The sequence below is a fragment of the Ictidomys tridecemlineatus genome, chromosome 2 (assembly GCF_052094955.1).
Source record: "Ictidomys tridecemlineatus isolate mIctTri1 chromosome 2, mIctTri1.hap1, whole genome shotgun sequence".
NCBI classification, from domain to species: Eukaryota; Metazoa; Chordata; class Mammalia; order Rodentia; family Sciuridae; genus Ictidomys; species Ictidomys tridecemlineatus.
In genome coordinates this window covers 222,801,394-222,815,923 of record NC_135478.1, presented here as the reverse complement: position 1 = coordinate 222,815,923, position 14,530 = coordinate 222,801,394, and the positions used below count along the sequence as shown (strand labels likewise).

General features: G+C 36.8%; 1 protein-coding gene across 1 annotated transcript in view; it reads right to left on the bottom strand.

Annotated features, from left to right (window-relative positions):
• Cntnap2 (contactin associated protein 2) overlaps window positions 1-14,530 on the bottom strand; it is a 1,898,037-nt gene that overhangs the window by 1,318,301 nt on the left and 565,206 nt on the right. The window contains exon 2 of the mRNA XM_005326627.5: window positions 2,022-2,132. Within this exon, the coding sequence (XP_005326684.2) occupies window positions 2,022-2,132 (111 nt within the window). The remainder of the gene's footprint in view (window positions 1-2,021; window positions 2,133-14,530) is intronic.

Genomic DNA, 14,530 nt, shown 5'->3' with positions numbered 1-14,530 from the left:
CACGCTCATCAAAGATGAGCTAACTAACAATGTCATTAAAGCAGACCTGCCATGTTGTTATCTACATCCCTCTGTTTTGCCTGTGTCTCTCTCTCCCCAAGTCTTATTACTGATTAAGGGCTTGTGTTAGTCAGCTATTTTGCTGCTGTGATTTAAAGATCTGATCTGAAAATTCTTAGAGGAGGAAAAGATTATTTAGTTATCAATACACATACAGCAGACTCCATTCTTCAGGGCTCAAAGTGAGGCTGAACATCATGCAGGAAGAATTTGGCAGAGGGAAGCAACTCACATGATAATTAGAAAGCAGAGAGAGAGAGAGAGAGAGAGAGATCTCCACTTGCCATACACAACTATCTACCCCAAAGGCACACCTCCAATGCCCTACCTCCTCCAGCCATACCCCTCCTTCCTCAAGTTCCCACTCAGTTAATCTCATCAGGTGTTAAATCACTGATTGGGTTAAGACTCTCACAACCCAACCATTTCTCCTCTGAACCTTCTTGCATTGTCTCACACGTGAGCTTTGAGGGACACATCACATCCAAACCATAACAGGTCTCTTCACACCTCTATAAATTTCTGTAAATGTTCTTCTGTGTACGGTGGTCTAGTGTTCCATATCTATATTCTGCCCCCTTTTGGTCATACTCAATCATTCCTATCTTCTTTTCTTTTTCTGATGCTATTTTTATTACTTTTCCTCTTCCTCTGAGAAAACTTCCTCCAGATTTTCTCTTTCTCATGTTGTTTGTTAATGTTCCTTTCTCTCCTTCCTCTGTCCCTTCTTCCTACTCTTCTATATTTATTCCCTTTTACTTTATGGATCTTGAATTGGCTATGGTTTAATACTATTTTATTATTTAGTACTTCCTGTTTTTCCAAATCAAATTATGGTAAAACTGACAAAAAATTTTTCATATTTATAATCTAAAACATGATGCTTTGCTATATGTGTACATTACAAAATGATTAGCCTAAGCTAATTAGTAATATCCACCTCACTTAGTGAACATTTTCTGTGGTGAGAACACTTAAGACCTACTCTCCAAGCAGTTTCCATATTAAAAAAAAAACAAAACAGTGTTACGAGTTAGAAACCATGGTCAACATGCTCTTCAACAATCCACAGGGCTTATTCCTTCTGTTTAGCTTAAGTATTGTCCCTTAACAATCAACATTTTTCCCCATTTTCCCCACCCCTCCCCAGACCTGGCAACCTCCATTCAAATTTTTTAACTGAATCAAAATGGTGATCAATTACTATTTGATCAATTAGTACTTACCCAAGACCAATTAATATCAATTAGTATTTACCCAAGAAAATATTGCTTATTTATTCTTAAAATTGCCATCTATTGATAGTTCTATCAGTATCCCTTGGAAGTGAATTTTCTGTGTCTGCCTCTCATTGTGTTTCTTTACTCTTTATGAAATGCTGTCAACTTTGAAATTGACAATAGCTAAGGAATACTGTGATTTTAAAGTTCAGAATTCAAGCAAATGTGTAACTATTTTTTATACAGCTTTAATATCAAAGCTGTGCACTGGAGGGAAAATCGTAAAGGTCTCATTTTTAGTTATCTATATTTTCATACGAAGCTGTTCACACATTAATAAAAAAAGAACAATATCTCTGTATATATAGTACTATTTTTCATACACGGTACACATATTAGGAGTCAATTTTAAAAATATTGTTCTCAATGATTTTCTGATTAAAAAGAATTTCCTTAACTCAGAATGTTTATATTACTTTGACTTTGGTGACACAAGGGACTTCAAAATTCTTACCCTTTGACTTATCATCTCCACTTAAAGCCTAGATTTCCCTCTGTTATTCTCCAATAGTGGCTCTATGAGAAGTTCCCTGTGTTTGTGGGTCTTCTAGTAGAAAGGCAAGAAGGACTTGGGTGCCTACTATGTGCTGTTATCCAATGATACACATTTTAAAATGTAGTCATAAAAATCACATTTTTATTTAACACATTTATTAGAAAAGGAATGAAAATGTGCCTTACCCCCTCGCTTGTTGATCTTGGCATAGCCTGGAGAATAGCTGCTGGACATGGAGGAAGAGCTGCTGAAGGCTACATGGGGAAGCCCAGAGACCAGTGGCTCATCACATTTTTCTGAAAAGAAAAAAGAGATTCAATTAAGCTATCATCATCATCATCATCATTTGCAGTATTGGGAATTGAACTTGAGGAGCTCTAGCATTGAGCTACCTCACCAGCCCTTTTAATTTTTTAAAAAAATATTTATTTTTTAGTTTTAATTGGACATAATACCTTTATTTTTTAATTTTTTATATGGTGCTAAGGATTGAACCCAGGGCCTTGCACATGTTAGGCGAGGTCTCTACTACCAAGCCACAACCCAGCCCCATATTTTTTTAATTTGTAATGTGTTTTCACTAAGTTGCTAAGGTTGGCCTTGACTTGTGATCCTTCTGCCTTAGCATCCAGAGTTGCAGGGGTTGTAGGCATGTGCCAACATGGCTGGCCAATCAAACTCTCTAAATAATGATTGATATGCACTTGCTAAAATAAGTTTTGAATAATGTACAAACACTAAAATCCATAAATGATATTTGACAAAGGGTCAGAATTTGGGTGACTTAATTATGATAATTATAAAATGTCACAGAAGCAATTCTATCTTATGATTTTCAGGAGTAGAACTATGGCAAAGTACATTGTTCCTAAGGAGCCAAATTCACACTTGTTATCTTAAAACTGCAAGAAAAATTGAGGATGTCTGCACAACAAAATTTGGTATCTCGTATCTCCCAAGAAAATTAGAAATGGAGGCAAGAATGACAAGGAGGAATTTTATCAAACCTACAAAAGTAACAAATAGGAAGTTGCCAATCAGCATGTATAAAATTCCAGATGAGTAAGTTCACAAGATGAGTAAGTTCTAAAGGTCTGATGTGCGCACCCTGTGCATATAGACAATAATACTGTACCATAATTTTTTGAAAGTGTGTTAAAACAGTAGATCTCATGTTAAGTGTTCTTATAAATGAATTAGAAAAAAGAAATAGATATCCCTAAGGTAGGACACAGAATAATCGCTACTTAAAAATATTCACCATCAGAAAAATCAATCAATCTTCATACTCAACTAGTCAATGGCACTCTAAGCAAGTGATACCTGAATTCTACTGTAACACTTTCTGTACTTGGCTATTAAAGTGCTATTATAATGTCCTCCACCACCACCCCCTTTTAGCTGCTTGGTCTCTGATTCCTTTGATGGGTCTCTCACAATTTCTTAAAGTCTACATTTTCCTAAAGTAAAGTGGCCAGGGACAGCCTTTGGCTTGCTGCTCAGTCCACCCTTCCATCTCTGGGAGACTGCATCGAGGACTCTACTGCTTGTGCAAGATGTTCTCAAATCCTATGTCTCCCCTGACTTCTAAAACAACAGACCTAGTCCAAAGTGATCACCATTGTAAGACTGTCTAGCCTTGCTGCTTGCTCTAGGGGTGATCCTTTAGCACAGAGCAGCAGAACAGACACTTATGAAAATGTATTTGGAAATGTGACTACAGCTAATCTGAATGGTAAATTTTAACAATTAATATGAAACATTCACTTTACAGTCAAGGTTGACGAAGTGGCCCTTCCAAAATAAGTTTCATGCATCTCTTCCTTCTTTTACTTTTAACTTACTGTGGCAATAAAATCACATATACATGCCATATTTCCCAGAGACACTTGCTATCTAACTATGAAATATAATAAATCAAACTATATTCTGTGAGAATGGATTTGTTCATCTGAACTTCAGATTTGTACACATTTGAATGGATGTGATAATGAATAATGGGTCATATCTCCAGCACCCTGGGACCTAATTCCATTATGTCCAGGTGACCCTGGCTTCTGTTCTCCATCACTTGGAGACAGTCTGAAGCCATGGCTTGACCTACAGTGGCCGATCACATTCTTGTCCTTTACTGTCCAGACAAACAGTCCACTCTTGCTGATGGCTTTACTATTCCTATTCTGAATAAGAGAAGACTCATGCCACTTATCAAGACTGCAAAGACGCTTTGCAAGGAAGGAAGGAAGGAAGGAGAGAAGGAAGGAATAAAAGGAGGGAGGGAGGGAAGAAAAAGGAAGCGACATCCCTAAGGGAGAACATAGAACAATGACCATCTAAAAAGTTACTGTCAGTCGAAATATTCATGTCTGTGGCTGAAACCGTGCTGCCATAGCATCTACTCTCAATCCACCTCATCCACCTTCCCAGCACTCAGTACCATCATGTGAGACTCATGTAATTGTTTCTCTGCTCTTCTCTCCCACTAGCCTGTGAGCTCTATGGAAATACAGTATTTGATGATTTGTCAACGCTTCAGTGATCTTGGTACTGGGTACAAGCTCTAAATTCACATGTAAAATAAATGAATAAAAAAAAGAAAAAAAATGTAAACTTTACAAACCTCTAAGTCTAGAAGCACATTGTCAACGTGCAACATGGCACACGAGTTAATTTTTAGAAAGGTAATTTTTATTTCCAAAATATGTTCACATATGCTCAGAACTCCATTCCATAAGATAAGGAATTGAACTTGATATTCTAGAATGATTCTTATCTCAGATAAACAGAAACATGTTTATCAATAGAAGGAATAAACTATTTGTTTTAAAAATTCACTTAAGTGTAGTTAAGTCCCCAAAGACACCAGAGAAATGAATTATTATTATTTCACCATTCAAGTATGTACCAATCTGAAGTCAAAATGAACAAATCCATTCTCCTAAAATATTGTTAGATTTCTTATTTTTCATAGACTGCAAGTACCTCCAGGAAAGATGGCAGGTATGTGTCATCATATTCCCCACAAAGTTCAATGTAAAAGACTGAAAAAATGAGCACAAAATTGTGTTTTTAAAGTAATCAGTCCACAAGTCTATACTACAAAGTGAAAAATTTCATGTTCATTGTTAAAATTTACTATAAAATAGTGGTCAACAATATACATCTTTGATTCTTTTTTCTATTATCTGATTCTTTCAAGACCAAATTTTATATTGTTGGCTTAAGTTCTCATTTAACCACAGTGACCATTGCTTGTAAGATTCCCATGGTTGTGCTAATATTCACTCACTTCTCCCTTCTCATTCAGGCATGAGTCCAGCCTGCTGGAAGGGCAGGAGCACATGAAATCCACATGTTCTGCCCTGTGCAGCCAATGGTGTAGTGTCAAGAAAGTGACCAAGAACACAAAGGCACATTCATTGTTTGAGGTGGGGAGGGGCACTACAAAGGAGCTTGACTGTGAAAGGGCCTGGGGAAAGGGCTGTTGTCCCAGGGGTCTGGTCCTTGTCAAGGAAGCATCAGAGTACATATTGACCTGATGGAAACCAGGAGCTGAGCATGAACAGGAACATGCTGGGAGCATCTTTTTCTAGTCTGACCTATACCTTGCCTATTTGACTACCTATACTTGCATTAAAAGTAACAAAAATGCAGTTGATAAAGAATTAATTAAATGATTGATTTACTTAAAAATAAAGCATTTTTAAAACTTAAAGGTAGTTCATTCTTATTACATTTAATTAAAATTGACTTATGTAAAAAATTAGTATTTTAATACCAAATAATATTTTTTATTAATTTTAAACCTCAGTTAGAAATACATTTAAAAATTATGTACTTCTGAGTTATAAAAATTAGAATAAAATTGACATCAGGAAAAAGCAGAGCACATTAGAGAATGCTTTTTTTGTGAAAAGTAACTATCAAATTATCAGAATTTAAACATTGGCAACCTCATAATCTCCTTAATTGAAATATAATATATAACCATAAAATTAAGTAATTAAGTAAATGTTACATTTACACACTTTCTCCTAGAGGATATTACTAGAAATATTTATTGATATCTGTTTGCTTTGTACTTTTTAAAAAGTACACATGTATTATTTGCAAATATATATGTAAATATACATAAAATGAGATATGTGTGTGAATGTGTGGGGTGTGTGTGTGTGTGTGTGTGTGTGTGTGTGTGTGTGTGTGTATCTTCACATTTTCCATAAGTGGCAATAATAGAAGGACCCTCATAAGGTGATACAACATAAAACAACAAGAGAATAACATCAAATTGTAATTAAATGCTAAATATAATATAATCAAATACCAAAATAACGTATAAATTAAAAAAATGCTAGGCTATTGCCACAGGTGAGTTGCTTGTTAGACCTCATTCCATCATAAAAGTGTGACCTTGAATATGTCAACTAAACTCTTTCCTACAGAGGACTCCCACATCATAATGAGGAAATTGAGCTCATTTTCTCTCAACCCCTGAAAACTCTAAGAAATGTCTAGAACAGGAGTCAGCAAACTGCGACCTGCAGGCCAAATCCAGCCCTTGCTGCTTCTGTAAGTAAAATTTCACTAGGAGCTCAGAAGCACTTATTCATTTATGCGTTTGTCTATACTGCTTTCAAAAATGGCCGGATGCTGCAATACAGACCAGATGGCCTGTAAAACTAAACACTGTCTGACCTTTCATGGAAAAATTTTTGCAGCCTCTAGCCTTGTTTGACAAATATTCCAGGTATTTGGGAATAAGAATAATTAGCATTTTTTCTATGTGCAGGTTATTTGACATTATGTACAGGTTATCTGACTGTGTTGTCAGATAATGAATCAGAACTGGAGATTAGAGGATCTATAGATTGGTGAGCAGGTGGTACTGAAAAGAACATTAGAGGCCACAGTGGGCATACAATCCCAGAGATGTTTGTAGCCCCACTGCATGCGTATGCACGCTGCCATGGTGACTCTCAGGATGAACACCCCGTTTTTATTTCCAGCTGTAATAACAGTTCTTACACATGATATTTTCTAAAGTGCTAGCTGGCTTTTTATGATAGAGCATGCTACCTCAAAATTCTGCAGACATTAAATATTAGAAAATCAGGCAAACCTCTGGAGAAAGTAGAATTTTGATAGAGTAGTAAATAAAGGAGGAGATAGAGACAGACTTGAAATAACTTGGTATGGCATTCTCCCACGCTGGGATGACTTCCACACAGCTATGGCAAATATTTGGTCTCCAATGCACTTCCCTTCCAGGGAATCTTGGATGAAAACTAGAGGAGCAGATGGGCCTTGGGGTTTATTTTTGTGCGATTTCAGTCAATCAGGAAGGCAGACAAGCTGTTAAGAATGCTGTACTAACTCAAGCTGGGACACAGGAATTGCTGGAAAATAGACTGTGTCTGTAGCCCTTTGCCTGAGAGGTGGAAGGGTTGGCCATCAGCCAGGGACATGGGCAGGGATGTGCAAGGTCAAGGGGCCTCACCTGTAAGTCATTAGAATATGGCACTCAAACTTCTTTCCCATTATGAGCAATTTAGAAAATCTTCACAAAACACTGCCTCTTAAAATTATAGAACTTTGGTCATGTTTTATATTGCACAAGTACTGATACAAGCCATGCCAGGAAAGCTACCAAGAACAACAAAGGGCCCAGAACCAAGCAGTGCTTTCTGGGTAGAAGTCTTAGCAACTATAAGGCATCTGTGTATTAGGGGACAAGCATCTTTGAAGGGCACATTCTCAATGGCTTGGCTCAGTGACTCCCACACATTCAATTCCTAACTTGGGCGGAGGGGACAACTTTACCTCTATCTGCATGTCTACCCTGCCTCAGATTTGGTGACATTCCTCTTCATAGTCAGGAGAAATGGAAGAGGTCTTGGCAAGACCTGCTTAAAAAGGCAAATCCTGCTTCCAATCAACAGGCTCCAGCCCTGTTCCTTAAGACAAAAGCTATGTGGAATTAGAAGCTGAAGAGTCACAGTAATTCCCTTTTCTGGTTTTCTGAGAATTAGGGCGGCTCCTTTCAATTTGTGCAATTTCAGTAGATCAGGAAGGCAGACAAGCTTGTCTTCTGTTCCTTTCAGGGTCTGGAGTCCCATCTCGGTTCTCTAGCACCACATCTTGCCTCCTACTCTTCAATTTCTTTGCGCTGTCTGCTCATCCACATGCCTGATGATTGCCTATCGTCTTCTCCAACCTGACTGTGCACCTGCCTGTTTCCTCTCTCCAACCTGCTGCTCGCTATGTTACTTTCCTGATAACCATATTTGCTTGCATTCCCAGAGAGACCATGCCTTTGATTACCTGGCTTTAAAGATAGAGGGAAAACAGCTCAAACAAATGAATTGTTATTTTTGCACAGCCTGATAGATATTTCAGGATTGGAATGAAATAACAGATGGAGTCATGACCCACGTTCTTCCTTGAGTAATCATTGAGATTAATTTAGCCCTTCATGTTTTTATAAAATTATTAGTAGCCTCTTGGTGGCCAAGAGAAGATGTAAATAAGATACAGCACTTGTACATTTCAGGGACTTTATTCCCACCATTGTGGGCTTGTTTTTCTCTGAAGAAAGGAAAGAAGGTAGAAAGGAAGGCAGGAATATTTCCCTGGGATGCACTTGGAATAACAGTGCTCTGTCTCATTTTCTCAGTACACATCACTTAAACAGGTGTTATTCATTTACCTGAGGAATTTTCTAACTTTGACCTTCCACATTAACATGAAAAGCAAACACAGGTCTCTCCTCACGTCCTCTGTGGAACTTGCATTCCCCCAAGCACTTCTCAGTGGAAAGCCTATATTCACTCCCAAAGGCCAAACCTTATTTAAATTTAATTTGCAGTTTAGATTATGTGCTATTCAAGCAGTATATTTTTCTTCAATAACATATGGAAAGTGTAGGGAATAAAGTCTTTTTCTTCTTATAATATCTTTTATAATTTGTTTTCACTTTGAGGCAATTTTATAAATTTATGTCCACTCATTTGTTCAACTTATTGTCTAATAAACATTTTCTTGGACAGTCATAACTTTCAGAAGTAGCATTAGGTTGATTTCCCCAATATTACCAGTAGTAGAAAGAGCATGACCCTTAGATTCAAAAGTCTGGATTTTATTTCTAGCAACATAAATTTGGGAAAAAAATTATTTAATCCTACAATATGCACAGTCTCCTTAGTCATTTCATTTTTTATAAAATACTTTCCCAGTTTTGAATCAGTTCCATGATTTTTAAAACCATAGCAATATTAAATAAATGGTTCAAAAACATAGCTAAGGTACAGTGGCACACACCTCTAATTCCAGTGGCTTAGAAGACTGAGCTAAGGGGATTAGTTCAGTTCCAGCCTCAGCAACTTAAGGAGGCATTATGTAATTTGGTGAGACAGTGTCTCTCAATAAAATATAAAAAGGGCTGGGGGTGTGGCTCAGTGTTAAGCACCCCTGGGTTCAATCCCTGGTACTCAAAGATAGACAGACAGATAGAAAGGAAGGTAGATAGGTAGGTAGGTTGGTTTCAGGAGTATACTAGAAAAGCGTTTGTTCCTCTTTAGGGCAAAACCACCATTGAATCCTATTCCATCTGCTGTTTTTTAGGTCTTCAATGCCGTCATATTATTCTCCCATTTTTAAGGTTTATACATTGTTTTGTATATGCCTTGCTTCAGCTTCCCTTGATTACTCTTTGTCACTAGAAATAATATATGTATATATATTTCCCAACTCTGTGAAATTTCATTCAACACGAATGAAAGAAGAACCTTCAACAGAAAGAACACTCAAAGTCCACACAAGTCATCACTGGTATGATCTTCACAGACTATTAACATATACACTCCTACAGATACTCCTTTTAATATATGCATACAATACTATGTAAGTGAACAAAGTCTCTGAAACATACATGCGGTAGAGCACATATACATGCATTAACTCTGACTAACATTTACATAGGCAATAGAATTTAGAGTCTGGTCTTCAACACATTTTTTTTTGGCTCAATGATCTATCGTACAAGTTTACACATAGATATTGCCACACTTTTATGCATCTCATTTTATATGATGATATATTTTATTATTTATACCAGGTTCTGAATAGCAAAGTGAAGGTTTTTTTTTACACAGAAAATACAACACTGTTATATTACTGGTAAAATAGATCATATAATTGGATTGAGAACTAATTTTTCTCCCTTGTAGTCTATGGGGGAAATGGATTTGGGTTATTTCCCTGGACTACCAAAGGAAATATCAGGGAGAGTGGTCACGGAGAGAAGTTCAGTTATGTTGCTTTCAAGTGCTACTTTAGGAAACAGCTGAAGATGGTGGAACTGAAATTATCAACTGAACAGATGTACCTTATCTGATATGCAGCGAGAATCCCTAAATAAAAGAAAGAAAAAGAAGAAGAAAATCCAGCCTCTTCCTTCCTCTTCCTTCCACTGTCTTTCCTGTTTCCTACCAGATGGAAGTGACTCCATTTATTTTTGGTTCATTTTCTATTCAATGAGACGAAGTCCTCTGTGCTACTCTCTGCCTTGTAGTAGCTGAGAACGTGAATGAGGCAGCTTCCCAATTTGTATCCCAGCCTTTTCAAAGTAGACCAGCATGAATGGAATGGGTAGACAGAGGTCATTAAAACAAAATCAGTAAATCAAGGAGAAGTAATAGCAGTCATTATTGAGTATGCATGTGACAGGTAATTTGTTAAATGTGTTGAATGGATTACCTTGCTGAATAAATTATAGTAGCACTTTGAGATAGGATTGTTACCCCCTCCTCCTTTTTTTTCTGTCCCAGGGATTAAACTCAGGGGCACTCAACCACTGAGCCACATCCCTATCCCCATTTTGTATTTTACAGAGACAGGGTCTCACTGAGTTGCTCCTTTGCAATCCTTTTATCTCAGTCTCCTGAGCTGCTGAGATTATAGGCATGTGCCACTATACTGGGCTGAATTGTTACCATTTTATAGACAAAGATTAAGACCTTATAGATTAAGGATACTAGAGTTGGGACCAAAAAAAATTTAAAAATGAACTGTACCTGATTACAAAGCCTATGGTTTTAAGGTCTATATTGTAAGGGCATGTTATTTATGGACTATGTGGATCTGATCATACCGAAATTGTCAATTTGCTCTCCTGACCTCCTGGGACAATTTACTTGAGGTGATATCCTTTATAATAGTATTGCTGAAACTGTAATATCTTCTTGCTATATCAGTCTTTTATCCTTCACCAGAAAGGAAGAGGTCCCTGCAGTTTTAAATGTGTTCTCAGAGGGACCTATTCATAATTAGTCAACTGATATGTCTAATTGAATATGCTCACCAAAGTATACCAACTTTATCCCATTCATTCACTCATTCCATGCATAGCCACCTACATACTCCTTCAGTCTTTTTGTCTTTACAATTCATTTTCTTCACAGTGGCCAGGCGAACCTTTTATAAATGAGGATCAGCTGATACCATACCTGGTCAACCTCACCCTGCTTCATTCAGTCTGAAATCTGAGCTCCACCGGGGCCTGAGAGGGTCTGGCCCTCATATAACTCTAGTGACAGTTTATTTCCCACCTCCACTGGGTCCCTGGGCTCTTGATTCACTTCTTTATCTTTTCAGACCCACCAAGACACTTGCTAAAGAGTTTGGCCACACCCTCTGGTTTCTAGCCAGAGTTCCCTCAAGAGGTCTAGAAGAGACGGATGAAGACTTTCTTTCTTCCATCACCCAGTCAAAGGCCACCTTCTGCTTCTGTGATCTGTTCGTCTAAATTAACAGCCCAACTTCTGCCTTCAGATTCTCCAGACAGCCTTGCGATTCTACCACGCTGATTCACAGCACCAATGACAATCTGAAATGATCCTGCATCTTGTTTTGAAACGTGTTACTTTTCTTATTGAGCACACTCTAAATAGCATGAGAGTGGGACACCCATCACACTTATTGACCCTGTATCCCCAGGGCCTAGAAAACTGGTGGTTAGTGTGAACTCTCTAAGAGTTATTGAGTCAATGAATTGCTGACAGTGACAAGCAATAAATCCACTTAACAGTGAGCAAGGCAAGATAGAGCCAGATTTGACTAATAAGACATATTCTTTATCTGTGAAGCTTTAATAGACATTTTGTATTGTCCATTTAAAAATCTGTATTGCAAAAGAGAGTCTGCTCTATGCATTGACAGATACATAGATCTACTGTGTCCCTGATAAGAAAGATCATCCCGCTGATCTTTATCAACTTAAAATGTCATGTAATTTGAAACCCTTGAATTACCTAGAGTGCTTGTCTAACTCATCAATATTTACCTCTAAAAGTTTTCATATATTATGGCTCCAGATAATGAGTTTTATGAGTGATAAAGACATAGGCAATTCTGAGTTAGCCCTTTCACACCCCACTTTAGTCTTCAGAAGAAGTCTCTGGTGTTTCTCAAATTGTATTTTCATTCTGTGTCATTGAAATCAGTATCTCAATATTGTCATTTAATCAAAAATTGATTTATAAATTGACTTTTCTGCCATATGATGATTTCTTCTTGAAGAAAGAAACATCTTTTCGTTCTCAATGTGCACATAGTAGGAATTCTTCATGTATTTCAAAAAATACTGAACACAGTCTGTCAATAGTTTATGGCAATAGATGAGTTCGATATTATTTCCTTAAAATTCAGTTCCAATTTAGTCTCTTTTTTTGTTGTTCAAATAGTTTAGAAAAATCCATGAAAGTAGTATAGCTAAAAATTCAGTCACGTTTGCAAGAATCATGGTTGTAAATCAAATAGGAAATTGTCTGGTCTGCATGTACCAAGGGCAAATTACTTTGAGATGTAGTTCAAATTTTGCTGGACATTTAACAGCTGCAGCATATTTCTGACAGATGGTATAACAGATGAATCAGTTTCAAATTATCTACTAAACTGTTATATACTATAGAAGAAAGAGATTTGTGAGACTTTTTTAAAAATAAGATTTTGTCTCCTCCAAATTGATCTCCTAATTTCATAGAAATAAATCCTACAACATAAAATAATAAAAATCAAATTTATACTCTGTGTAATCTGGAAATGCTTTTGAAATTTTAATTTCCATTACTTCATGCAAAAAAAATGAAATAGTTTTTAGGAATAGACTCAATACTCAAAAGCCAGGCAGAGATTTTATCACTAAAACAATGGTGATAGTAGTCTATTTTTTTTTTTTAAACTCAAATTCTACAATCTAATTAACAGGCAGAATTACCTAGCAATTCTAATAAACAAATAATTTGGAAACTGTCAAGGTCTATTGAAATATGAGTAAATGAACTTGAGTAGTCTTTAAGATTTGATTGACAGTCTTCCTATGGAAGTGACTCTCTTAGATTATCATTTGTTGGTCTTCTGGTAATTGTCACATTTTGACTCTACTTTCATTAACTGGTTCATTCAAGGACAGTATTTACCAATAAGAAATAATATTCTTATACACAGTCAAGTCTACTTCCTAAACTACTTGCCCTAGTTTAAATAATTGACTAAAGTGCTCCAGAAAAGCCTCCCCCAGTGTCCGTGGCTTAAGTCAATCAAGATTAGATCATGTATTCAATAGGTATAAAATGAAGACTGGAACACTGTAGAGTTGGTCAGAGCAAGTCTGCAGTAGAGTGTTAAATTAATTTAAAATATTTATGATAAGTTTTAAAAAATTAGCCTATTAAAGAATATTTATAATATAATCCTCATTATATAACATATTTATAGATATAAAATGATTTGAAAGAAATGTAAACCAAAATGTTCATCATATTTGTATGCTTATATTATTAGGTTACCTTGGATTTTATTTTTTGCAGTTTGCCATGTTCTTTAATTAACAGAGATTTTTGTTGGATATGAAAAATCCATAATATTAGGGATAAGTGTCCAGTGATGCAGTGATGATATGCTCTCCTTTATTCACCTGACAATTATTTAATGAGTGCTACAGCAGTGGTAGCTCAGTGAACATCACAGTTTTATATTAAATAATAAAACATATAGTTTAGGATGGTGAGTTGTTACAGGCAATAATGCAGCAGGAGGGGAAGATGGGTTTGGGAGGGTAAGGAGTGCTCTTTCAGTTAGACGTCCAGGAAACACTAAGAGATCAGGCACCATTTTTAGTAGAGAAAGAAGAAGCAACCAAAGGTTTGTCCAGGTCCATGCATTGGTAGCTCTAAAACAGGTGAGAAGTCCAGGACAGGGCAAGGAGGGCATCTTCAGCACCTCCCTGAGGCCTGCATGAGGGAGCAGAAGAGGGCTTGGAAGAAATGGCAAGGAAGAGGTCAGGGAGATGCTGGGGTCAAGGAGGAGGCAGGCTGGGTGGCAGGTGAAGGGCTCTGTGAGGTTGTGAGGGTTGGGTCTTAGTGCTACTGACAAATGGAAGTCCTCCACAAGAGAAATATGATGTTTTCCAAGTTCACTATAAAGGAAGTAAAAGTTATTGAAACAGTGCTGTTTTCTACCTAGAAATTAGTCTATTTGATTTCTACATACAGGCCACCATTTGGGGTTATAACTGTAACTCAAATCAACTTCTTGTTTCCAATGTTTATGGTAAGTAAAAGAAAGTGAAATAATGTGTGTTTCTCTGGGCATAACTTCATCTTTAAAGGTCAGTATTAAAATACCATTAGCTTATTTT